The sequence below is a fragment of the Ambystoma mexicanum genome, chromosome 9 (assembly GCF_040938575.1).
Source record: "Ambystoma mexicanum isolate Mex_15411 chromosome 9, UKY_AmexF1_1, whole genome shotgun sequence".
NCBI classification, from domain to species: domain Eukaryota; kingdom Metazoa; phylum Chordata; class Amphibia; order Caudata; family Ambystomatidae; genus Ambystoma; species Ambystoma mexicanum.
In genome coordinates, this window is record NC_090931.1 from 993,178,833 (window position 1) to 993,204,395 (window position 25,563).

The 25,563-nt window shown below is 46.6% G+C and overlaps 1 protein-coding gene across 1 annotated transcript in view; it reads right to left on the reverse strand.

Moving 5' to 3' along the window:
• The window catches only part of LOC138488874 (dynein axonemal heavy chain 11-like), a 2,478,284-nt gene that overhangs the window by 1,009,218 nt on the left and 1,443,503 nt on the right, over window positions 1-25,563 (reverse strand). The window contains exon 27 of the mRNA XM_069616234.1: window positions 1,724-1,847. Within this exon, the coding sequence (XP_069472335.1) occupies window positions 1,724-1,847 (124 nt within the window). The remainder of the gene's footprint in view (window positions 1-1,723; window positions 1,848-25,563) is intronic.

Consider the following 25,563-nt stretch of genomic DNA (forward strand, 5'->3'; position numbering starts at 1 on the left):
CCATCTTTGTTATTGGCACACGTGCGCTGATGCATGTCCTTTCTCTGATGTCACACTTATGTGCGGTGTCCACATTAAATACATGCAGACAGGGGTGTTGCTAGGTCTGGAAAAGACCCGGGGCTACGCTGTTGTGGGAACTGTTGGGACTGGGGGCTAGCTAGTCTTTTGGCTGTAGCTCCTGAGATTCTATCCACACACGTGTCCTTGATTTTACTCCACGAGTATTAATGATATTTCCAAATAGAGGGGCTGTTTGAGGGGCAATCCTTTGAACCTGAAACCACCACTGTCTATAAAGATGGCAGTTAGTAAACTCGCTACTCCCTGTTGGCCTTTGCTTTTTCCAGTTGCCACATAGGACTTTGGGCACATTGCTCAGTTTCAAATGGGATAAACAGATTTTCTGGGTTAGTCACATGACACAACATTAATCGTCGATGCTTTCAAAGCGACAACCAACCACGGTGAGCTTTGTCTGGCCTTAACAGGGACATGTAACTATCAGAAGCAGAATGATGACACTAAAGGCTGTTTGGCTTTATGTATATCCACGAATTGGTGCACCTGCTTAACACAATATGAAGTCAAGCACTGTTCATTTAAAGGCGAATATTCTGTATTCTGTTACATGTTTCAGTTTGATCCCACTCTCGATAAAAACTTAAATAAAGCTAGATGTTTTATGGCAAATAAAAGAGCACTGGAGGCCATTTCTGTAATTAGTGGGTGATGAGGTCTGCTTGAGAGCTGCACTGATTGACTCATGCTGCTGCTAAGAGCCTATTATTTCAAAAGCCTTCCTGTCCGTATCAGCATTTTCAGAGAAGTAACATGCATAATGTGGGCAAAGTGCCTTCCTGTGTCTGTTACAAATAATAGTATGGTCTCTCTATAGCGCTTAAGACCACAGGTTTTGCCATTCATTAATCAAATGGTGATTAATTTATCATGTTCACAGGAAAGACTGGCCGGTTCATCCCTGTCAGGGTTTGACATTAATCTCGGCAACAAGCCTTTAACTCACTGAGCTATCTCACTACCCTCCATGGCCTACTGCTGTATTCGCATCAATGCTAGTGCCCTGCGGATTGCGCATTGGCGACCAAAGCTTGACTGGCATGTGTTAAAATCTGCTTACAAAAGGGTGCCATTTGCATTAACAGGTCACAACATTGTCAGCCGATTTCCCTAACAATGAGCGAGCCTCAAGGTGGTAGGATGCGAGCGCAGAGGCTAAAGTAATTGTTTGATGAACAATCAACCAAATAATTTCACAGGTCCCAGAATAACACATCTGCACATAACTAAACAAAGCCAAATTATCTACATTATCGAGGCTATTATGGCTGTCAGGGGCTGCATCGGGCGCGCGGCCCGGCCTCGTCGCGCGCAGCTTTATAGTATATTAAAAGAAACGCGTTCCACGGTAAACAGAATCTAGGCTGATTGCAACCGATTGAATTAAGTAGCTTGTTTTATTGGTGTCACAGAGGTGACTTCCCAGCTCGTGCAACGAATCCGCGCGCGCGACCTCTCACATCCACTGATGAGGCCCATTCAGACACCTGCTGCCCTCTGCACACTTGAGACGCTGCCGCTCTGAACTGCTTTGATCCCGAATGTATTTGCCAATGTTTTTTAACGCGCGCAGGAACGATCTCGCCCGTGATCCTAACCTGCATCGTTTAAATGGATGACAAAAGAAAAAAAAGGCTTTTACCTGATGCCAGCATGTCATTAATTAAAACGAGGAAGCGCTCGTCCGGGATTTGGGCGTCTGTGTGCAGGAAGACAGTGCCGATGCTCTTCACCCCCACTTTGAAGTAGAGCGTGGCAATATCGCTCTGCAGAAAGGGAGAACGAGGTGACATGATTAGCATGCAAGAAACGCTCATCAAGCCGTACAACACATATACTTTCACAATAAAACACGTGTATCCACTGTTGCATGCATGTGTGTGAACGTGTGTGGTCACACTCCGAACCAACGTTTAGTCAGGGTAGAATCGTTCCCCTGGCGTCTGGGCAAACTGGTTCCGCTGACCCATGATGCAATAGTGTAACCAGGCATGTGCGGTTTATTGGCGGGCTAAGTCTGGGAGGCAGAGGCAGGAGATTGCTAGAGCAATTGAAGGGACAGGCTTTAGGCGTGGAAGAGCGAGAAAAGGATAGGATTGAGTTGACCCAGTGGTAGAAAACTAAAATGGGATTTAGTTGAGGGGACCGGAAGGAAATGAAAGTGGGCTTTCGCTGATGAAGAGGGAGGATATTGAACTAGTATTTAGTTGGAGGGTTGATCATTATAACAGAAACCTTGATAGAGCCAAGCAACAACACGAAATGCAAATGTGGAATGAGCTACAATGCTGTAGTGATGCACAAGAACGATGCATTTAAGGATCAAGACTCATGGCCTCTTTGCCGAGCTCGCTTCTGCTTGCCGCTGGACTCTCTTCACTGGTCTGGACTTCCTTTCTCGTGTACCTGATTCATCTGCGCCTGGCTTGCTGCTAGGCTGCCTGGGGAGTTCGTCATGCGTTATGCAGTTTTCTCCCTCCTTCTTTTTCTCCCCCTTCCATCTCTGTGCTGTCTTCCTCCAAGCTGCTTTCCATCTCCCTTATCTTCTCTAACTGCTATTCTATCACCTGTCCTATTTCTCTTTTGAAGCCTGGAAGGAAAAAGTTCAAGAAACTTCTCCTGGTCTCCAATCCAGGCATGCCCATCGCTGACACCTATGTCAATGCTTCATCCAGGCAGACTGTCAATGACATCCTCTTTGTCGTTCAGTCTTCAGACCTTTGGATTCACCATATGGTGTCAGTGCCCTCCCCTTTCTCGTCTTTGCCCATTAATGGTGGAACCCGATGGGAAATACTCTTGGCTTACCTCCAATCCTCTAGGGGCATCATTAATGTCATGGTCCATGGCTCTAAGCCTAACGTCCTCCTTTTTGATCGGCGTCTTCCATCTCTCATCAACTTCCTCCCATCTTTTATCACTCCTCCTTGTGCCACCCCTTCGGCCCCTTCGCCATCACTGATGGGTGTACCACATTCCTGTACACATCCTCGGAAGATCTTCAAAGGTGACAACAAGCTTCACTTAGCAACCCTCAACTCTCGTTCAGCCGTTAAACACTCCTCTGACATCTGCCACCTCCTTGAAGGTTGTCCTCGCTCTCACTGAGACGTGGTTCATGGCCAGCTCTGTCACTATTTTTGACACAAACCTCCCGGAGGGCTACTACATCCTCTCTAAGCACAGGCGTAACCGGCCTGGGGACGGAGTGACCCTGATCTTCCCTGAATGGGTCTCTGCTACTATCATACTACTCAGTCCTACTCTTCCTTCGGATGCCTCGTCTACATGCTTGGTGTCTCTCCAATCCTCTCGCTTACTCTTGCCATCATCTACAGGACCACTGGTCCGGTCACCCTTTTCCTCTTGGATTGGTCTGACCTCACCTCTTCGCTCCTGTCCTCCACTCCAAACTTCTCTTCTCTTCCTCTGTGACTTCAATATTTACCTTGACTCCCCTGACGTGGCCTTTGGACTGTTTTTGCAGCCTCTGTGGCTGGGTTGGCACCATTCTTCCCCCCAGTCTGACGCACTCAGCCAGACACACCTTGAATGCTCTCCTCTCAGCAGACATCCCCATCTCCAAACCTCTCACTACGGTATTAAGTGAAATGGTCTTTTTCATTTTTCCAAAAAGACTGATTTAAAAAGACCGTCCAGAGATCTTTCTAAATCTTTACTGTCACGCCCCGGCTCACAGGAGTGCGCGCAGGGGCTCACAGGCTGAAAGGGATGAGCAGGGGAAGACGGGTTTGAGGTAAGTGTTTGCAAACTTTGCATGCTTGTGTGTATGATCGGGGACACTGCTTGTAGTTCTGAGGGGGTGCATGGGAGAAGGAGTGCATCTGGGCATGTGTGTGTTTATGTGTATTTGTATGGAGACAGGGATCTGGTGAGGGCAGAGGTTGAGGGGGGTTCCGGGGTGCAACCCCTGTTTTCAAAGGGCATGGGTGGGGGAGGGATTGATGTATTTCAAATATTAAAGCATACACCAAATCTGCCAAAAAGGTCTCTTTTTTGTGTGTACCTTTAATATTCAAGATTATCACATAGAACCCTCACTACAGTTCTCTCCTAGTCTGATCACACTCTCCTGTTCTCTCACCTGGATCTCTTGGGTCCCCCGGCTAAGCCTCTGCCCTCACTGTCAGTCTCCTTCTCCGTCATTCGACTGATGAAGCGAGTGTCAGTTGCTGCTTTTGCTGCCACTTTCATTCTTCCTTCCCACACCCGCCCACTGACTCTCACACTGACACAGCCCTTGCTAATCTTCACCTCTCCATCTCCAACACTCTGGACATCCTTGGCCCTGTCATGGGGATCCACATGAAGCCTGCCTCCAAGTACAACACCTGGTATGATTCCGATCTAGCCTCTCTGAAATGCCAGTGCAGAGCTGCTGAGCGGAAGTGGCAGGCTACGAGCACATCCTCTGACAGACTGGACTGCCACCTGCTCCAAAGTCAATACAGACTCTCCATTCGCCCGAAGAAGAAGGCCTATATCCAAGCCTGCATCGCTGGGGCCACCAATATGTCTAAACTGTTCAAAATCTGCATCAAACTCACCAATCCTACTGCAGTCTCCACTTCTCCTCTGCCATCCCTGACCCTCTGCACTGGCCTGGTCTCTCACTTCATAACCAAAACTCGGGACATTCTGTCCTCACTCTCCTCCACACCCCTCCCTTCTCCCTCACCTGCTCTGAGGCCTCCCTTGGCCCCTCTCTCCCCTTCTCTCCTACTCTCCTCTTTCTCGCCCATATCACCGGATGGAGTCTCTAGACAAGTCCTCTTTATGAAAGTCTCTTCCAAATAGGTGCTCCCCTGATCCTCCAGAACTATCAAGGACAACATTGCCTCCCTTGCGCCAGCCCTGGCTGATTTCTGCAATCACTATTTTGCCACTGACTCCTTCCCGCTACTCCTCAAGCACTCACTTGTGCACCCTCTCCTCAAAAAGCCTTCCGTCGACCCCTCCTGCCCGGCGAACTACCACCCTATCTCTGTTACCCCCTTCCTGGGCAAACTCTTGGCGACGCTGGTCATCTCCTAGCTGATCCATCACATTGAAACTGTTGATTGTCTCCACGACTACCAGTCTGGCTTCAGAGCAGCCAGAGTAACGGAAACTGCATTCCTGAACACCTGTGAAGACTTGCTCTCAAATCTCAAATTCCAACTCTACTTCCATTCTCATCTTTCTTGACCTTTCTCTGCCTTTGATGCACTCAATCATGCCACCCTTTTAAATTGGCTGTGCGATACCCTTGGAATCACAGACCTGTCATTGAACTGGTTGACCTCATTCCTCTCTGACCGACCATCCCATGTTCAACTGGGCCCTTTTCTCTTCTACATCACACTGTTCATCTGTGGCATCCCTCAGGGCTCTATCCTTTCGCAGTGGCTCTTCAACATCTACTTTGCCCCTCTAGCCCATTTGATCTCTGCGTTCTCTCCTCACTTCCAGTGTTATGCAGATGCAGCTCTCCTTCAAGCTTCCCTTCACTGCCTCTTCTTCTTCCTCTCTCATTCCTGACTGTGTGACTGCTATTCAGGCTTGGCGTGCTGCTAACAATCTCTCCCTTAATTCCAGTAAGACTGAGATCCTTCTCATTGGGACTCCAGCTCCCTCCTTCCCCCCCACTTTCTGACCACCTTCCTTGGGCCCGATCCCCTCACCCTCTTGTGAGGGAAAAAACCTTGGTGTCATCTTGGACTCCACTCTCTCCTTCTCTCCTCACATCGGGGACCTTGCCAAGAAGGTCCACTTTCAGTTGCACCTCCTCAGAGGCATTCTCCCTTTCCTCACCTCACCCAGAAACTCAATGTCTCCAGAGCTCTGGTCCTCTCTAGGCTGTAATATTGTAACAGCCTCTTCCTCAATCTGCCTAAATCCTCCATTCGCCCCTTCAACTAATCCAGGATAGGACTGCAAGACTATCCTTGGCATCAAGCCCAGGGACTGCATCTCTCCTCCCCTACAATATCTCCATTGGCTCCCGTTAGCTGCAGGGATAAAGTTCAAGACTCTCTGCATCACCCACAAGGCTTTCTGAGGCCTGGGACTGTGCTACATCCAACCCCCTGTCCCTAAACACCTCCCTGCTAGAGCCCTTGGGTTTTCTGCTTTAAGTCTCTTCAGATCAAATGCTTTTCCAAGCAGAGAGTGGGGGCAAGATCTCTCCCTTCCACAGGAACCTGTTCTTGGAATGGCCTCCCTGCCCCTCTCAGACTTGAGCCAGATCTCCTTAAGTTGCAGAAGCTTCTCAAGCCCCTCCTTATCTCTTCTTCCTTCCCTCTCTCCCTCCCCTGCTAATGCCCGTTTGACTGGCTGCCTGGTTCCTTCGAATTCATACAGGACACCAGGCCCTCCTCGCTGAATCTACCCCAGCATCTCGGTCTCCCTTGACCCTCCACCCCTTACCTGCACTTGCCCTACCGGGCTCCCTCCCCCTGCACTGGACTGGCTTTGCCTGTACCCCTATTGAGCCCATCCAGTCCTGCCCTCACACTTAGTATGTGGACCTCCAATCCCCTGTACTCTCTTCATTCCCCTGGCACTTGTCCATCTGGCTCCCCTTAACACTTGCCTAGCCCAGGGGCCCTTTACCATTCCTTGCTCCCCCCAGCACTTGCATTCTCTCCACTCCGACCTGCACTTCCTTTTCCTCCTGAGAATTAGAGTATTCCGCTCTGACCAGCACTCCTCCCCACCTCCCCACTCCCGTGCACTTCTTGTTCCTGCACTTGCATAATCTGAATGACACAGGTCCTAGTAGGGCAGTTTTTGGTTATTCTTCATCCCTAACCCCTCGCCCCCCTCTTTTGTCTTGTTTTGCCTTGATGCACCATTTGCTGTATAGGCGCAGTATAAATACCCAATAGATAAAATTAAATAAACCTCAGGCTATTTAAATACATCCAGAAAGGCATTCAGGCAGCAGATAGTTAGAGGGCAAAATGTTCACCCATATGACAGGCAATTTTGAGCAATATTGTACTTTTATGTTGGTTTGATCATTTCACTCAGATGTTGTACCCGCATTTTGATTTGCTTGCCATTGAGTTACCAATATATACAGTGTTCCCATACCTTGAGGAGTTAAGCCAGTGAAGGCACCAACAGTAGTTGGGTTTCCCTGGGGACCCACATAAGACTGGTCTATCCTTAGTGGGCACTCTGCTTCCTATTATACTGCTTGCTCTCTGGAAAGCAAGGAAATCGAGACAAGACTGTCATGTTCCCATTTTCAAGAAATGATCCAAAATAGACCCTACCTGTAAAAGACAAATTTCTTTGAGTGATATTTCGCTGAACAATTTGAGGACTTTTGTCCATGATAAATATTTGAACTCTGTCGAATTTAGTAACATCTTGTGAAACATTTGCAGCCTGATTCATGGAATTATTTGTGTGAAAAACACAGATTTGCGGGCCTTTCTGCCCGAAAACCCCCATTCTCAAACAAGGATTTTCGGGCAGAAAGGCACGCAAGTCTGCGTTTTTCACACAAATAATCCCATGAATCAGGCTGTTAGTTGGCATTTACAGCTTGTCAATGAAGTAGTCTCTTTATGGCTTGCGGCTAGTAGACAAATGCTACAAGGCCAATACATCCGACATCTATGTGGTCATCATTGATTTGTCCGCTGCCTTTCATAACATAGATAGGTCATTGCTTAGCAAGGAGTTCATTGAATATGTATGAATGAGAACCTTTTCATTTGTATTATCCAAAGCTATACAGGTACACCAGTATATGTTAGGCATGGTAAAATGGGGGAACATACTACTAGCGTTTTAATTTCTTGTATAGTCCATCAGGATTGTGCGAAGGCACCATGACATTATAACCCTTGTTTCCATGATTTGGTTGAACATATTCTAAAGTTTACTTCTGATGTCTGTCAGCAATTATGTCCAAAAAGCTATTTCCATGGAATAAACTAACAGCATTGTGGTTGCTTCCATATAGAGCTAGAGAGGGGTTGCCCAAAGGAGTTTTCTTTGTGTTGGATTGTGCATTTTGCTCGCAGCCCTGACGAAAAGGACCACCAGTAAAAATAAAACGCAGATAAGTGCGTACGTGCCCATTAACTTTGAAATTGTGTGAAAGTGACTTTTGGATTGCAATCATTTCGAGGACTGATTTTATACTTTAAAGACACAATGGAATGTGCACACTTATTCAACAATTCCCCGAAGTAATGTTAAAAACATGTGAAAAAGACAAGACTCCGAACTTTGCAGTGCATTTACACCCCAAAACAATTCAGAAAGCCCAACGGCCTGTTTTAGAGCTTAAATCCTCAAGATAAATGCCCTTGTGTTACAAGCATAACATGTGTTATAAATGAGCTTATTTTGCATGTTTTATTTGAACTAAAACAACATAAAAGTTCATGCAGAAAAAGCAGCATTTAAAAGTCCCCTTTTATTTTTCATTGTATATGTATTTCAGATGGAATCATTACAAGTTTGGCGGTGGCCTTGCCGGTAAAACCGTCAGGCTGCCGCAAAACGTGCACATTTTTCTGGTGCCCGCCAATGGGCAATCTCCGGGTCGTTACGGCCCTGCCGGACCCAGTAATTACTCATCGGGGGCGCTGGTATAAAATGCTCCCCATTCCCATTGAGCCTCATAGGGCTCAATGGGAAAGGGGAGGCCGGATGCACCGGGACCATTCAGAATGGTGCCGGTGCATCCGACATGCTCTTCTCCCGGTGCCGGTATGCCCGCCAAGCCAGTGCTGGCGGGCGGGAAGGCACCTGCGAGCAGAACTTGTAGTTTGCCAGTCCGGTGACAACAGTACCGGCAAGCTTACCGGTACCGTTGTTACCGGACCGGCAAACTTATAATGAGGCCCAAATGAATTTGTAAGGATATCATTTAAACAAGAAATGACATACATAGGATACATTGAAGATGGCAGAGTCCTTCTTTGAGTAGGGTTCCTTGACAATTGGCAATGGTTTTCTGAATGAGAACATAACAGGAGAAGGAGAGGTAGTATTTGTCCATAGATCGGGGACATGGATTGAAGAACAGACAAATAAAACATACATTTATTAATGGCCGACTGCTGGGGTCCTTATTCAAATTTTCACATGTATATCATGCTGTGTAAAATGGTTAGGCGAAGTAGAGTAGAGGTCAGTTTGCGAGGGGCAGTGAGACGATAGGAGGCACAGCTTCAGTGCCTATAAAGTGAAGCTTGAGTCAGGTCTTGAACACCTCCATGTATGGGCTTGCTTTGATTGTTGGGGGGAGAACATTCTAGTGGAGAGGGAATGTAAACAGAAGGAGCAGAAGCAGCAGGAGGCATGGGGGCAGAGAACAGGATGGTTGTGCATAGCGGATGAACTCATAGTTTGAGAAGGAGAGTAAAGAGTGATGCAGACAGCAAGGAACTGAGGGCAATACCATGAATACATTTGAAAGTGTGGACAAGGAACTTAAATTTAGAGTGAATATTCACGGAGAGGTATTCAGCGCGGTGTTGCTAAATTGATGTAGGAGATCACCTGGGGATGGTGTAGAGGATGTAAGTAGAAATGTTGAGAAATGTGTTAAGGGGGATAAGGAGTGCAGGTGAAAACCACCAAGGTGTATGCTTGATCAGTAGCCCAGTTTGCTATGCATGTGGGTAGATAGTAGGATTTTAGCCAAGAGTGATGATTGAGGTGGAGGTGGGTATTTATTGTGTTGATGATATTAATCCTGCTAGTGTGGCCATGATGAACTGCTGGGGTCTTAGGGCGCTGTCAAAGAGAAGCCGGCATTATGATCTTTGGGTGGTGGTGGCTGTCAGGAGTAAAGATGTGAGATTAGAGAAGTGGGTTAGACAACAGACAGTTTACAGCATTGACAGATAACAGTAAGGCAGCTTGTGATGCACTTAGAAAGAGTGGATGGATAGTGAAAAGAATGATCTGGGTATCATCAGCAAACATGTGGCTTGAAAGCCACAGGAAGAGATGAGGTTACCCAGGAAAGAGATCTACAATGGAAGATGAGTGAAGCAAGGACTGATCCTTGAGACGGCCCACTTAATGTGATCTGAAGGAGAAGGCTTTAGATTTTCATAAAAAGGAGAGGAAATGGTCAGAGAGATAGGAGCCACCTAGGATTGTACAATGTCCTTAAAGCCAAGGGAGGACACAGTTTGAAGGAGGGATGGATGGTCCAGCATTGGAAAGCTGTGGAGAGGTCTAGTAAAATGAGGTTGGAGAAGTAGTACGAGTGGTAAACAACAGTTAGGAAGTTGAAAACGCGGGTGAGAGCAGTTTCAGTGTTTACTTTGGAGCCCTGATAGGAGGAAATTGCAAAGTGCATGGAGTGAATAGAAGTTGAAAATGCGATTAAAGACTTCTTCCTTAAGGAACTCAGACTTTTGGAGCAGGAGAGAGAAATATCTGTAGTAAGGATATTCTCAGGATATGGACCGGATTTCTTTAGTAAGAGTATTTCTGTTACTATTTTTTAGCAGGTGGGGAAGATGCTTGAGGAGAGGTAGACTTTGAAGGGAGAAGATAGGCAAAAGAAGGTGACCGGTGCAAGATCATTGATCTTTTGTGGTCAAAGGGATCAATGGGAGCACATAATGGGTTGGCCTAACAGAGGAGCAGTATAACTTCAGTGGCGAAGGTGGGATCGAAGTGGGATTGTCAGGAGAGAGTTGGGGAGACAATGGGATGGCAGAAGGTGGGAGAGCAGTTGGGGTAGGCAGGGTGTGAAATATTGTGGATATTATGGAGAGGTTGGAGGAATAGTCAGATTCAGATGATGCTAGAGAGGTCTTTAGGGGCCAAGCACAGCCTGGGAGGTTAGGGTCAAAGATAGGCTGTGATGGAGAAAGCAGATCGAGGATATTATGTCTGTGTAGTAAGAGGATTTGGCACAGTCGAGAGTAGTGCTGAGAGAAAGGAGAGAGTTGTAGACAGTACAACGGTTAGGGAAGTGATCTCTGCACCAGTGGCATAGGTGGAGGTGCATCCTGGACTTATTGGATGACTGCAGACATCCATGGTTGATGGAGTGGGCAGAAGGGGTAAAAGTGGAAGCAGGAAAGTGAAAATTAGAGGAATACGACACTGCATGTTTCAACTTGGCAAAGAAGATTTTGATAGGCCTGCCCAAAAGGAGGCAAGAGGGCTTGACTTGATGCAAGTAGGTGACCATGGAGATAGGTTTTCATTTCCTTTGATAAATGAGACATGGGAAATACATGTAGGGGAACAGAGATGGTGAAGTAGATAGGTGAGTGTCAGAGCATTAGGGGTTGATGGAGAGAGCAGAGGAGTTAAGAGTAGAGATTAAGACGGTAACATTAAGTGAGGTACCTTGGGAGAGATGTAGTTTAACTAGAGAGTTGTCAGAAAGAGATAAGCACAGCTCTAGTTGATGGACCCTGGTCATAGTGGAAAGGATGAGGCTACCCAGGATGACAGGTGAGACATCAGCCTTGAATGGTTCTAGTAAGAAAGAGAGGAAAGTAAAAGTAAGAAATAAAATAGTCAGGAGTGTCAGGGGTTTTGACCCATGTTCGAGTTATTATGCTGCAACATTTGGTGCTGTGGGCTTAGAAAATCCAAGATGGCCGAAAAAGCCCACATTGCGCCAGAATCCAGGAAAACCGTGCAGTTTTGACGCACACCAAAATGTTCCCCTGACCTGCCACCCACCAGTGCGAGCATGATGGGCCAGGAGTGCCATGAGTGAAATGTGTGCCAAGGAAAAACAGCAGGGCCTGTTGGCTCAAAAAGCGCTTTGAAATCACCTTTGTTTCTCTGAAATGCAAGCTAAAAAGGCCTATTTTAAACATTGCAAGATATTCAAAAATCTCACTAAACACCAGCAGACATTTGGCAGAATGTATTCTTGTGTGCATACAAAATCGGGAAAGATGAAGAGCCCAAAACAATGTTTATAACAAAACTGGCTGAGCTGTGGATGTCAGCAGCCTAAGTTAAATTGGACTGAAAGACACTAAAATCTAAACGTTTAAAATAAATGAGTGACCCACTGTTGAGTGTCACATAGTTTGAAACTGTTAAATGTCATAGTTTTGAATCAGCGTTCTAGCTGCATGTGTAAAAATTGTAAGTTTGATTTGGATGAACTAAAACTGGGAACAAAAGTGACATTTGGCTGAAGCCTGGCTTGAAGAGAGTGAATTCTGCCCGGCAACTACCCCCGACAGGCGTTAAAACTTGCTCAACCACTCTTCCCAGGCCTGGCTGCATTCTGCTGCCCCCACCAAAAGGAGATGACACCTCCCTGTTTGGATTAGGAGAGGAGCAGCTGGGGACTGCAGGAAACTGAACAATGAGCCTTCCTTGGCTCAGGCAAATGTTAAATTAGGGGGGGTCGTAAATGGCTTCCTCTTGAGAGAAACGGGGAGGGGCAGTGCCTCTGTGAGCAACTTAAGTTGGAGGAAGTGGACAAACCACAAATTCCACCATGTGCTTTGGGAAACCACACCCCTCTGGGCCAGAGCATAATTTTAAAAAGATGGATAATATATAGTACGGTTCGTCAAAATTATATAATTAATATCATTATTCTTGTGATTTTTCTGTGCACATTTTAAGAGGTGTTAGAACTCTACCATGTTCTGAGGCAAAAGCCCATGAATTATGGAGATTGCAGACACAGGGTTCACGCTAGAAAAATGAAAATTTACTGGAATATGTGTAGAAAGGCGGTGTACATCTGTGTCATTTTTGGTAAAAATCCAATATTGGTAAACCAACCAAAAAGCGCAAAATGTTGTCATTTCTTAATCCAAGCTCTTAGAAACATCAGAGTTGGAACAGAAACTACCTTATGTGATATATGATGTGTATATGTAATGTCAACCACTTGTGTATCTGCGAAACCTGTTGGTTATGAAAAAAATATTTTCTAAGTAAAAGCAAAGGGGAGTGTTCTTTCTGTAGGCCATAAAGATGACACCTGATGACTCACTGCTCCCTTCTCAAATCAGGTCAAAGAGAAATCCTTGACCTATCAAATCGTGAGTGGGTTGGGCATAGAAAGATAGCCTTCACACCCACTTCCCAAAAGACATAAAAAGATCCACTGGAAGCCAGACAGGGACATTCATTTTCCAACCTTCAACTGAATTCCTGCACAGCACGCTGACGGAAAACTCCAGAATCCAGAACTCCAGAGATCCAGAACTTAACTCCAGAACTTAAAGCAGAGAGGCCTGGACAACCAGCTAAATCCTTTCTCAGGAGGCCTTCAGAATCCAGCCATCCAACCAAACTATTCTACAGCCGGGCGAGCTGTTGGATTCTTTGCCAAGAACTTTTGCCAGAACCGGTAGCAGACCCAGAAAGAAGTGCCGACAGCAGAACCACAGACCAGATCAGAACCAGAGAGACCAGAACCAGAGAACCACAGACCAGACCGCAGTGAAGTGCAGAGCAGAGCTGAACCAGAGAGCTGTGACTTCAGAACCACCCGCCCGGAGTCCAGTCCAACCTGCTGACCAGACCCTGACGGCCTATTTCCAATTCATAGTGTGAGTACTCAGCCAGAACTGTGCAAAACCAATCTCTTAGCTTAAAACAATCTGATTCAAAACATTCGAACCTGTCCAGAACTGCATCATAGGAATCGTGTGTTCCCTCTCCGATTTAAACCTGTAAAGTGTCATTTTGCCATTTTGAATCATTATTTCATTTCTGAAAAACCACCTTCATAAAATCGTCCGTATCTCTTGAACCGTTGTGCTAGAAGCGAGATTTAACTTTCATTTTAAAGCTAAGATTCTAGGCTTTCCAACGAACCCAGAACCGACTTTCTATTCATTATACTTTTTCCGTAATCGCGCTCGACGCACTCGGAAAAAGTGCCACGATTTGCGATTTGGCTCAAATTTCTTTACTTGTCAAAATAGCAGCTTCTTGCTTTCCTTTTCTGAAATTCATTTGCAACCTGACAATCATTCATAGAGCATTGCTAAAGTGATCCTGAACTAATTTAAAGTAGCTATCGCCCACCCTGAATCTCTTATAGGGAATTAAAAACCATTTTTAGCATATTTTACTTCATTGCCACCACATTTAAAAGGATATTGCCTGTGTTTTAAAATCATCCGTGTGATCTAAGCTTGCTAGGGGGGAACTGAACTACCTTTGATTGTATTCCTGAGAACTGTGTGCTCTCCCTTCCATCTTCTATTGCATAGGGGGGGGAGTGAATTGCCACCAGGGGAAAAGTGAACATATTATCTCTTGTGAAACCCTACCAGTTATTTCTGTACTGCATTCTTTCCATCATTGTTTTTCCTTGAAACCATAAAAGCATTCTCAGTTACCTTTTCCTCCCTATACTAACTCTTAAGTAATTAAATCAGTATGCAAGTGTAACATCACCCAGTGTTGATCACTGTCATATTCTTAAGTGTGATATCAAATATTAATTTATTATAAAAGTGTAACATATATATATATATTGTTTAATTTTTCCAATAAATCTTTTAAATTGCAAAACAAACCTACTTCTTGGCTCAGTGAGGTCAGGGGGATTCAAAGAGAGGGGCGTTATACAAGGGTTCATCATCCAGATTATAACTTGTCATAAAAACATATAAGTAAGGGCTTCCCTTGAGCAATCCCAGACAGGGCACTGACTTAGTGGGAATGCTTGATTGGAGTCATTAACGGAGTGGGGGCTCGTAGCCGGGGATTCTGGATTAGATCTATCACTTCTGCAGATTAATACAGTGTGCTAACTGACAGGATATATAAATTCTGTTGGATCACCACACCATGTTACACTGTAAAAACACCCCTCAAAGGAACGCTCTAAGGAAACGGTCTGTTTTGCAAAATAAAATACAAACTTCTGTAAGTCAGGAAGGAAATCAAGTTCCAGAATGACGACCTTGGTAGATATCAAAATAGCCAGAGAACACCTCTTACATAAGCTATTTGTGAGAGGTGAGTGGGCTCATCAGGACCAGGCGGTCTGGTTGCAGGCAATCGCACCCCAGATCACTGAAACAGGGTCAGATATATGGATAGATCAGGGTCCCTTACATGTGGCCCTGAGTGAACTATATATGGCCCCTAAGGCCAAGGATGAGCACAACAAGATTGCCAGGGTAGCGGCATATTTATATTTATATATGGGAGCCATACAGGACAAATGTGCTGAAGGCCAAGATCTGGCAAATAGGCAACTGATGGCATTAGAGAAGGCCCAATCTGACCTGGTCTCTTCTGAGCAGAGGCTGCAGAGGAGCCAGGGGTCAGAAAATGATAGTAGGCAGTATATTATTAAAATAAAGGAGGATATGGATACCTTGCAACAGGAAAAGGCTGACCAGGATACCAGATTTCTGGCCTTGCAGAAGGAGTACCAAAAAGGTTTGGACTCCCTACTGCAGAGCCAGAAAAAGCTGGAGCAACAACTAGACTTTAACAGGGCATGCACAGAGCAGGTGCCACCCTGCAAATCCGACTAGACAGAGAGAAAGAGGAAAGCAATAAATTGATTTTGAAAGACCTGGATACCAGGCAGAATTTGATCAAGAACGCCAGAAAGCTGGTGCCTTTCAAAGGCAGAGGGACGACCTGGCGGCACAGATGCAGGGACACCTTAGGCCAGGAAGTCTGCCAATTAAAAGAAAAAATTGAAGGAAATCACCTGGCCCTCCAGGGACTGGGTGACCTCCAAAAAGAGCATCAGGACTTGCTAGAGCACACCAGGGGGGTGGAAGATGCTCTGGCAATAAAGGAGCAGGCCAGTAGGAATGGTACCCAGGAGGTAACCACCCTGCAGCAAAGACTGGCCCCGTAATCCAGGACCAATCAGGAGGCACAGAGAGAGAATGAGGCTCTCTGTCAGCACAATGATAGGCTCCAGCAACAGGTAGCCACGCAGGAGAGACTGATAGAGTCTAGTAAGGCCTTAACCTGAGGAACTGAAAGCGCAGGCTCTTGCATTGCAACATGGAGCAGGGGCTGATAGAGATGAAGTTCGCTGGGAAAGGGAAACACCTGAGCATAACCTCAGGAGCCATAGTACTAGAGGCTTTCATCTCTCCCAGTCCTTGGACTCTGCCACCCCAATGCCCCTGGCGCACATGAGCACAGGGCCACAGGGAGGGCAGATTACTATCCGGCCAAAGTATGGGGTTCCTAGGCCAGTACCTCCTAGGAATGGATGGGCGGGCATCCGGGTATGGGCACCTAAGCACAGTGCAATTTAGTGGGGAACTCCAGGAGAGTAGGCCCACTAAGGGCATCCTGAAAACCTCTGCCCAGTTAGGTCAGTGGGGGTGGGGTACCCAGCAAATCCTGGCAGCAAGGAGGGATCTGAAGACTCCTCTGAGCGGCCCAGGACACAGGAGACCAGGTCCCCACATTCTGCCAGCCATTCCCAGGCTCGCAGAATCCGGGAGAGCCTGGAAGATCAGACGGGAACCTCTGGGAGCAGTGCTTTTGAGTCAGAGGATGAATGGACCAGGGTTACCCGAACCAAAAAGGCCAATAAGGCAAAAAGGGCCGTGCTTAAGGACCCCTTAAAGCAGATCAAGGCAATCAGGAGTGTCATCCCGCCTTATCACAAGAACGCCAAGTATTCTGTTTGGGAACACTTGGAGCTCTATGAGCAAATGATGGAGACTTTCCATTTGAAGGACAGCAGTAGCTGCATTCAGTATGTCAAATGGACATTCTCCCCAGAATACTCCAGTTTCTTTGCAGGGCTGGAGGAACAAAACCATTCAAGATGGTCCACATATAGGGCGGCCATCTTGAAACATTTTTCTGTTCACCGGAATCCCCAAGAGGCTCGAAGGACGCCTACAATTTGCAATGTGGGGAGGGTCAGGCCCCACAAGAATTTGTGCAAGAATTGAAGCATGCCTTTGCGCAGACCACCAGAAGGGTGCGCACGGACAGGAGCGAATTCATCAACACATTTTTCCATGCTCTCCCCAAATACATAATGACCCAGCTCGTGAGAGATTTTCACGAGAAAAGATCTTTAGACTGGGTCATTGAGCAAGCCACCCGCATCTATGAGGTGCAGAAACCGGTGGAAAATAAGAATCAGCCCAAAAACCCCAAAACCAACAGCACCCCTCTTGCTGCCAAGGTGGCAGAGGTAAAGGCTGCCCCTGTTTTAGATTTGGAGATGGGGGGCCTAAAAACCTGCCTGCACCGAACAATACACAGCCCAGAAGGCCCTCGGGCCAGTCACAGACAGGGAGTCAAGGAGGTAATCCCACAAATGGGGTCCCTCGCTCCAAGGGAAACAGACCAATCCTGGGTTATGTGTGGACTCCTCCAGCCCAAGGGGGGGGGATCCAGCCAAGCACCTGACCCAGGGAACTTCCCTCCTAACTTCCCATAGGGGGGCAGAAATTCACCAAATCCTGGGCAGAACTTGTTCCCCAGGTATCCACCCAACTTCCAGCCCCAAAATCATCCATCCTTCTTTCCCCAATTCCCTGAGCCCAGACAACCGAATCCGGGAGGGGGGAGGCCAAGGGTGGAGGGGTACCCAAATCTTCCCAACCAAGGGTATTACCAGAGAAGGGATAGCTACCCTTCCCGGGATCAGCCCAGGGGAGAAAACAGAACCCTGTATCAGCCTGAGCGGGTTTCCCAACTTGAGCGCCAGGTCCAAAATATGGCCCGGATCTGGGTCACATACTGAGAGCTCAACAGAACCCTCAGATGAGCATGCCATGGCAGAATGCCCCAAACTCTAGGCCTGGTGCTCCAGAACAATGACGGGGGCAGCACCCCGATAACCCACCGGTTCCCAGGGAGGAGAGGCGCAAGGGGAAGGGGGGTGTAAAGCCTTGGAGGAAGCTTCCTTCCCCATTTGTAAACAGCCCCTGGAAACCCCAGGAACCGGAAACAAAATCTCCTGCCCCTGAAAGTCTGCCTCCCAAGGAACAGAGGGGGGGGTAGGAGAAACAAAGTACCCAAACAGACCCACTTTGAGGAGGAGGTACAGATCTTCCAATTTGAGGGAGAGGGATCCCAAGAGGATCCTGGGGAAAGGATCTTCTCCTTCAGAGATGGGGGAACTCCTCCCAAGGAAAAATGGGTCCGAAGGGATTCCAAACCAGACTGGGTAGATGCGGGGATTGAGCTGTCGCCACCCATCATTCTATCCCAGAACCAACAATACCAAAATCCCATGGGTCAAACCCATCCTGATGACTGCCTCCAAAAAGGGGGCGGGGGGTGGCCCAGAACCGGAACAATGGGAACCCAAAACCATTTCAAGTTGCCAACTTTTTCTTGCAGATTCCCATGACTCTCCACAGAATTCTGCCCAAATCTCTTCTCTCCCAATGTCCAAAACCAGAAAATTAGCCCACCAGTTGTCCAAAAATGTGCATTATCTGTGCCCCCTTGAGGAGAAGGAGGGAAGATACTATGCCCCGGTACAAGTACAGGAGCAGGGTACAATTTTGGCACTGGTGGACACTGGATCCCAAGCTACCCTTCTGGCCAAAAGGGCCTTTGATGAACTAAATGCAGGAAGGGGGGAGAATTACCAAAATTCCTCTCACCTCTCTTCCTGGACAACTGCAGATTTGGACATTAAAATTGGGCGACACAAGGTGAAACACCCGGTCATAGTAGTGACTCCAGAGGGCATACCTTGTTTACTAGGGAAAGACCTCCTGAGAAGGTTGTCATCCCTAATAGATTGCGTAAACAGGGTCCTCTGGACCCAGACTAGCCGACCAATAAAACTAAAACAGAGTGTCAACCGTGTTAGTTTAAACGGCACGTGCAACATGGTTGAACAAAAATCTGACCAAGTAGAATTTCACTTCCAGAACAACCAAATTCCAGATGTGACAGTAATAGCAGTAGGACAACAGACTGGTGATGGGGGGTCCTCTCTATTTCTGAAAATCAACCTTCCCTCCAGTTTAAGGTGGTATTCCACACTGGGAGGAAACACTCTGAAATTCTTTACTAATCCACAATCAGACATTCCCACTCCGATAGTCCAGAAAGATGTGAAATCAGCTCAGAGCCTGGCTGATATTCAGCAAATTGGAGAGCAGTTGTTCATCTCAGTTCAGTTAAATGATGAGAAGGACTCTGTTCTCGCTCGAGTTTGTGTGAACAACGGTAAGAGCTTCATCAGCGAAGCCATGTTCCGCCAACTCCCAAAAGATCCAGCCATTCCCACATTCAAACTGATAGACAAATGGGAAATGGACCTGGAAGCACCCAATTCCAAACATCTCCTGCCAAGCAGGTGTATGCTCAAAATCTCCATCGGCAACAAGAGCATAGTCCATAATTGTTGGGTCGTGCGAGACGTCACTGCCGCCTTTTACTTAGGCAGCGACATTCTCAATCGCTTTGCCATTAGTTTGGACCTAATGAACTTCAAAGCTTGGTCCCGATTAGCAGATAATCCCATGGGCTTTGATGATCCAGAAAAAGCATTTAGGTCAGCTCAATTGCTACCTTATGCAGTTGAAATTTAGGTTAAAGAGGAAGTCACCATCCCAGAAAGGACCCGACAATTCTCCATGGAAGTGAAAGTTAAAAGAGGACAAAAATTGAAAAACCCATATGCTTATATTCATCTAAATGCTTCTCTCCAACAGCCAGGGTTGCGGGTAAACCCAACATCATTAGTCAACATAGAACATGACACCATTCCAATAGAGGTGGATAACAGCGACTTACAGAGTATTACTCTATCCGCAGGCACCATTATTGGAATGGCGGTTGATGACCGACATTTCTCCATTGATTTAGGAAATGAACTGTTAGGACCAATCCCCAAGGACTGTTTTGACAGTGACAGTGATGACAATACAACACCAGACAGGATCTTTACCCTGCATGGGGGGAACTTCCTGGTGTACACTTTTTGCCCTTATGGTAAGGAAGATGTGACTTGTGACTTCAGAGGGGATGAGGTGATTTTCCAGGTCCATGAGAGATGCCTTTCCCACCTGAAGCCTCTGGTCCAAATTAGCACTCTGACCAGGGACTTCTCCACCCAGCTGGAGGAGGCCGCTGAGATAGCAAAACCAGAAGTCTTTTCAGGCTTCAGGCAGATGGTGGAAGAGAGAGTCAACCTAGCTGATGCCTGTGTGACTCTGGAAGAGAAGCAAAAGTTGAAACATGTTTTCTTGGATTTCCAAGAACTCTTTGTGGTAGACTCATATGACTATGGTCGCACCGACATCCACACAACAACAATTCCCACGGACCCTGGCATGACTCCAGTGTTTGTGAAGCAATATTGTTTGCCTCTCGCATCCATGGAGTCCCTTACTGAAATAATTAAGAACCTTGAGTCCCGGGGGATAATCCGTCCAGTACACAGCACCTTCAATAATCCGGTGCTGGGAATATTGAAGCCAAACTGCCAGTGGAGACTCTGTGCCGACCTTAGGGAGCTCAACAAATGGGTCCATACTTCCCGATGGCCTCTGCCCTACATTGACCAAGGGCTGGCCCAGATTCAGGGGTCACAGGTATTCACTGCAATAGACCTGACCAATGGATACTGGACTGTGCCTGTCAGTAGGGAGGACCGATACAAGCTGGCCTTTACCTTCGGGGGCCAGCAGTATACATGGACCCGGACTCCCTTCAGATACCTCAACTCCGGAAATGAATTCAACATTTTCCTACACAAGGCCATGCCCAACCTGGGTGCGAGGGGTAACCTGGCTTATGTAGATGATGTCCTCATCAAAAGCCCAACTGTGGGGGAACATATGGCGGAAATCCGTTATGTTCTGACCCAGTTGAGGGCCGCCGGAGTAAAACTTTCCTTTCAGAAAGCACAGTGGTGTAGAATCTGTGTTAATTTCTTGGGGCATGAGATTATTCCTCAGGGTCTCTGTCCCCAGGAAAAGAAAGTGGAAGACCTCCAAAAATTGAAGGATCCCACAACTCTGTGGGAACTAAGGAGCCTCCTTGGACTGACTAATTACAGCAGAAAGTTCATTGAGGGCTACGCAGAGATCACCAGACCCCTGATTCATCTTTTGTAGGGGGCGATCAAGTGGGAATGGGGTCCAGAACAATCCGAGGCAGTAAGACAACTCAAAAGAAGCCTCTCACAAGCGCCTTGCCTAGCTTACCCTGTCAGAAACAAGGAGCTCTTCCTGGAGACAGGGTTCTCTAATACGTGCTTGACGGCAGTATTATACCAAAAGCATGACAAGGTCAATAAAGTAATCTCCTATGCGAGCAAAACTTTATCCTCTGTGGAGGAAAAATTCAACGATTGTGAAAAGGCACTCCTGGCAACGGTGTGGGCATTGAAGAATTACCGCCCCTTCATCCAGGGCGAACACATCATAGTGGAGACTCCACACCAGCCTCTGCAATATCTCCAAAGTGACAGTATCCGGGCCGGAAATGTGAATAATTCTCGAATTACTTCCTGGATTCTGTCAATGCAAGGCTTTCCTGTGAAGGTCAGATATGGCCAAAACAAGAAGAGTCCCCTCGCGCAAGGTCTGGCTGATTGTGCCAGAGAAAACTGTCTCGAGGACGAAAGTCTAAAAATCAAGGACAACATGGAGGCATACCTTAATTCCCCACAAAAAGTATTTGAAGAGGACAAGTGTGAGGGAATGCCCACTGTCTATGTGGATGGATGCTCTTACCATGTTGACAACAACGGGGAAAAAGAACTGGTGGCCAGCGTAGGGAATGCATGGGTGAATGAGTCTCCAGATCCCTCCACTGGGTACAAAATTGGTCCCCGAAGTAGTCAGGTGCCAGAGTTGATGGCTGTGCATCAGGCCATCCTCACTGCTGTCCAACAGCAACACCACGAACTGGTCATAATCACAGATTCGGATTATGTACGGAACGGGTTCGTGGAGCACCTGGTTAATTGGAAAACCAGAGGCATGCTATGTGCTAACAACAAACCCTTGAAACATGGGAAGTTGATCCAAAACATTGATGATCTGGTCACCTTGAATGGGATAACCATCTATTGGAAAAAGATCAAGGGTCATTCCAAAGTAGAGGGACCAGACAAAACTGGAAATGACTTAGCTGATCAGCTGGCCAAAACCGGGGCCATCCAAGGCGATCTAATAGAGATTGAGTCCCTGTTGGGGGAAATCCAGGTCACTGCTATCACTAGGTCCCAGACAAATGCTCACAACGATCTTTCAACTGCACAATGGAGTAAGGAGACCCCTGATGCTGATTTAATTACGGCTCAGAAGTTGGATCCAATAATTGTTAAGTTTTACCAACACATTGAGGAGCCTGAGAACTTTCCCCTGACGGATACCGATTACATTGGGAAGGAGGACCTTAGAGTGTTGATGAAATGTCCAAAAATGTTCCGAATCCAAGACGGTTTGTTGGTAAGGAAATCCCAAGCTGGCCATGATCAGTGGGTGGTCCCTATCTCATTCCGAAGCCTGATGTTAAGTCACGCCCGTGATGCAGCCACCGCCAGTCATAGGGGGTTTCATACAACACTTGAGATCTTAAGAGAGGTTGCTTACTGGCCACACATGGGGCAGGACCTCGACCAATACTTGAAGGGGTGTCTGGTGTGTGCACAATTTCAGCCATCTTCCCTCACACACCGTGCGCCTCTCCAAAAGAGGGGTATAACACTGCCATAGTCAGATTTGCAAATCGACTTCGTAGGCCCTGTGATTCGCTCGTCTAGGGGAAACAAGTATATGTTGACAGTCACATGCTTGTTTACCAAGTGGGTGGAATGTCTCCCGGCCCCAAACTGCAAGGCAGAAACAGCAGCTGCCCTGATGATTAACCACATCTTTTCCCGTTTTGGTCTACCTCAAAGGATTGAGTCAGACAGAGGTAGCCATTGTACCAGCAGAGTAATGAGTAAGATGTGGGAGATACTGGGGTCAAAAGGAAGCTACACATTGCTTACCGACCAGCTTCTTCTGGGGCAGTGGAACGCTACAACCGGACCATTGTGAGCATATTAAAAAAGTTTGTGGCAGATTCTGGGCCAAGTTGGGATATCCGATTACCTCTTGTCCTAATGGCCATCAGATCTACCCCTTCATTTGCAACCAAAATGTCACCATTTGAGTTGATGACTGGACGCAAGATGGTGCTTCCCCAGCATTTGCTCTACAGGACCCAAGAGCAGACGTTGATCAATGCCTCCACAACTCATGAGTATGTGGAGAATTTGAGGAAACACTTCCAACATGCTTTTGCCTATGCTCATCAGAATCTAGAAAGATCAGCTGATAGCATGAAAACCCATTACGACCTGAAAACCACCAGGAACGAATATAAGGTGGAGGACCGGGTCTATCTAAACAATTTCCAAAGGAACCAGGCCAAACTGCAAAAATGTTTGCCTACATGGAAGTGACCGTTTAAAATTATAGACAAGATCTCCCCAGTTGCATACAAGATCCGCCTCCCCAAAGGCAGTTTGGCAGAGGGGGAAGACAAGTGGGTCCATATAAATCAGTTAAAGTGTTGCCATCCCAGGCACACTCTGCAACAACTGGAGGAATCCTCTGGAATCCCAGAGGGGGCCGCTGAAGAGTAAGTCAGTTCCAACTCTAAAATATCCCACATACAGTCTCTAAAATATTATGATTCTTAAATGCCAATTTATACTGTTATATCTTGTTTTTAAAATAAGACTGCAAAATGTATCCTGATGTATAAAATGTATATGTTCGCCGCACCATTAATAGTGGTGGAAAAATGTCTAGGAATGTGTATTGTCGCTTTGCTTTATCATCCTAGGAGAGATGAAACCTGGATACTGACCACGGAAGACGACCTGGGGACCGGGAGCAAAGATATGAGGGGCCCGGGGCACCGCCCAATACTCCCATCAGGACCGGCAAGGAGAACTGATCGAACAACCCTGATGAAGGAAAAATGCTGAACTGTGCCATCTGCGGAATCGAAAGAAGATGATGCGGACATCCCAGCGCGTGGATCAAAACATCCTTTGCACCCGACTTCCCCTCGACTCGAAATCAAAGCGCAGTCGGACGGGGGGGGCTTGTCAGGGGTTTTGACCCATGTTTGAGTTATTATGCTGCAACATTTGGTGCAGTGGGATTAGAAAATCCAAGATGGCCGAAAAAGCCCACATTGCGCCAGAATCCAGGAAAACCGTGCAGTTTTGGCGCACACCAAAATGTTCCCCTGACCTGCCACCCACCAGTGCAAGTGTGATGGGCAAGGATTGCCATGAGTGAAATGTGTGCCAAGGAAAAACAGCAGGGCCTGTTGGCTCAAAAAGCGCTTTGAAATCACCTTTGTTTCTCTGAAATGTAAGCTAAAAATGCCTATTTTAAACATTGCAAGATATTCAAAAATTTCACTGAACACCAGCAGACATTTGGCAGAATGTATTCTTGTGTGCATACAAAATATGGAAAGATGAAGAGCCCAAAACAATGTTTATAACAAAACTGGCTGAGCTGTGGATGCCAGCAGCCTAAGTTAAATTGGACTGGAAGACACTAAAATCTAAATGGTTAAAATAAATGAGTGACCTACTTTTGAGTGTCACATAGTTTGCAACTGTTAAATGTCATAGTTTTGAACTTAGGATCAGCGTTCTAGCTGCATGTGTAAAAATTGTAAGTTTGATTTGGATGAAGAAAAACTGGGAACAAAAGTGACATTTGGCTGAAGCCTGGCTTGAAGAGAGTGAATTCTGCCCGGCAACTACCTCCGACAGGAGTTGAAACTTGCTCAGCCACTCTTCCCAGGCCTGGCTGCATTCTGCTGCCCCCACCAAAAGGAGATGATACCTCCCTGATTGGATTAGGGGAGGAGCAGCTGGGGACTGCAGGAAACTGAACAATGAGCCTTCCTTGGCTCAGGCAAATGTTAAATCAGGGGGGGTCATAAATGGCTTCCTCTTGAGAGAAACGGGGAGGGGCAGTGCCTCTGTGAGCAACTTAAGTTGGAGGAAGTGGACAAACCACAAATTCCACCATGTGCTTTGGGAAACCACACCCCTCTGGGCCAGAGCATAATTTTAAAAAGATGGATAATATATAGTACGGTTCGTCAAAATTATATAATTAATATCATTATTCTTGTGATTTTTCTGTGCACATTTTAAGAGGTGTTAGAACTCTACCATGTTCTGAGGCAAAACCCCATGAATTATGGAGATTGCAGACACAGGGTTCACGCTAGAAAAATGAAAATTTACTGGAATATGTGTAGAACGATGGTGTACATCTGTGTCATTTTTGGTAAAAATCCAATATTGGTAAACCAACCAAAAAGCGCGAAATGTTGTCATTTCTTAATCCAAGCTCTTAGAAACATCAGAGTTGGAATAGAAACTACCTTATGTGATATATGATGTGTATATGGAATGTCAACCACTTGTGTATCTGGGAAACCTGTTAGTTATGAAAAATTCATTTTCTAAGTAAAAGCAAAGGGGAGTGTTCTTTCTGTATGCCATAAAGATGACACCTGATGACTCACTGCTCC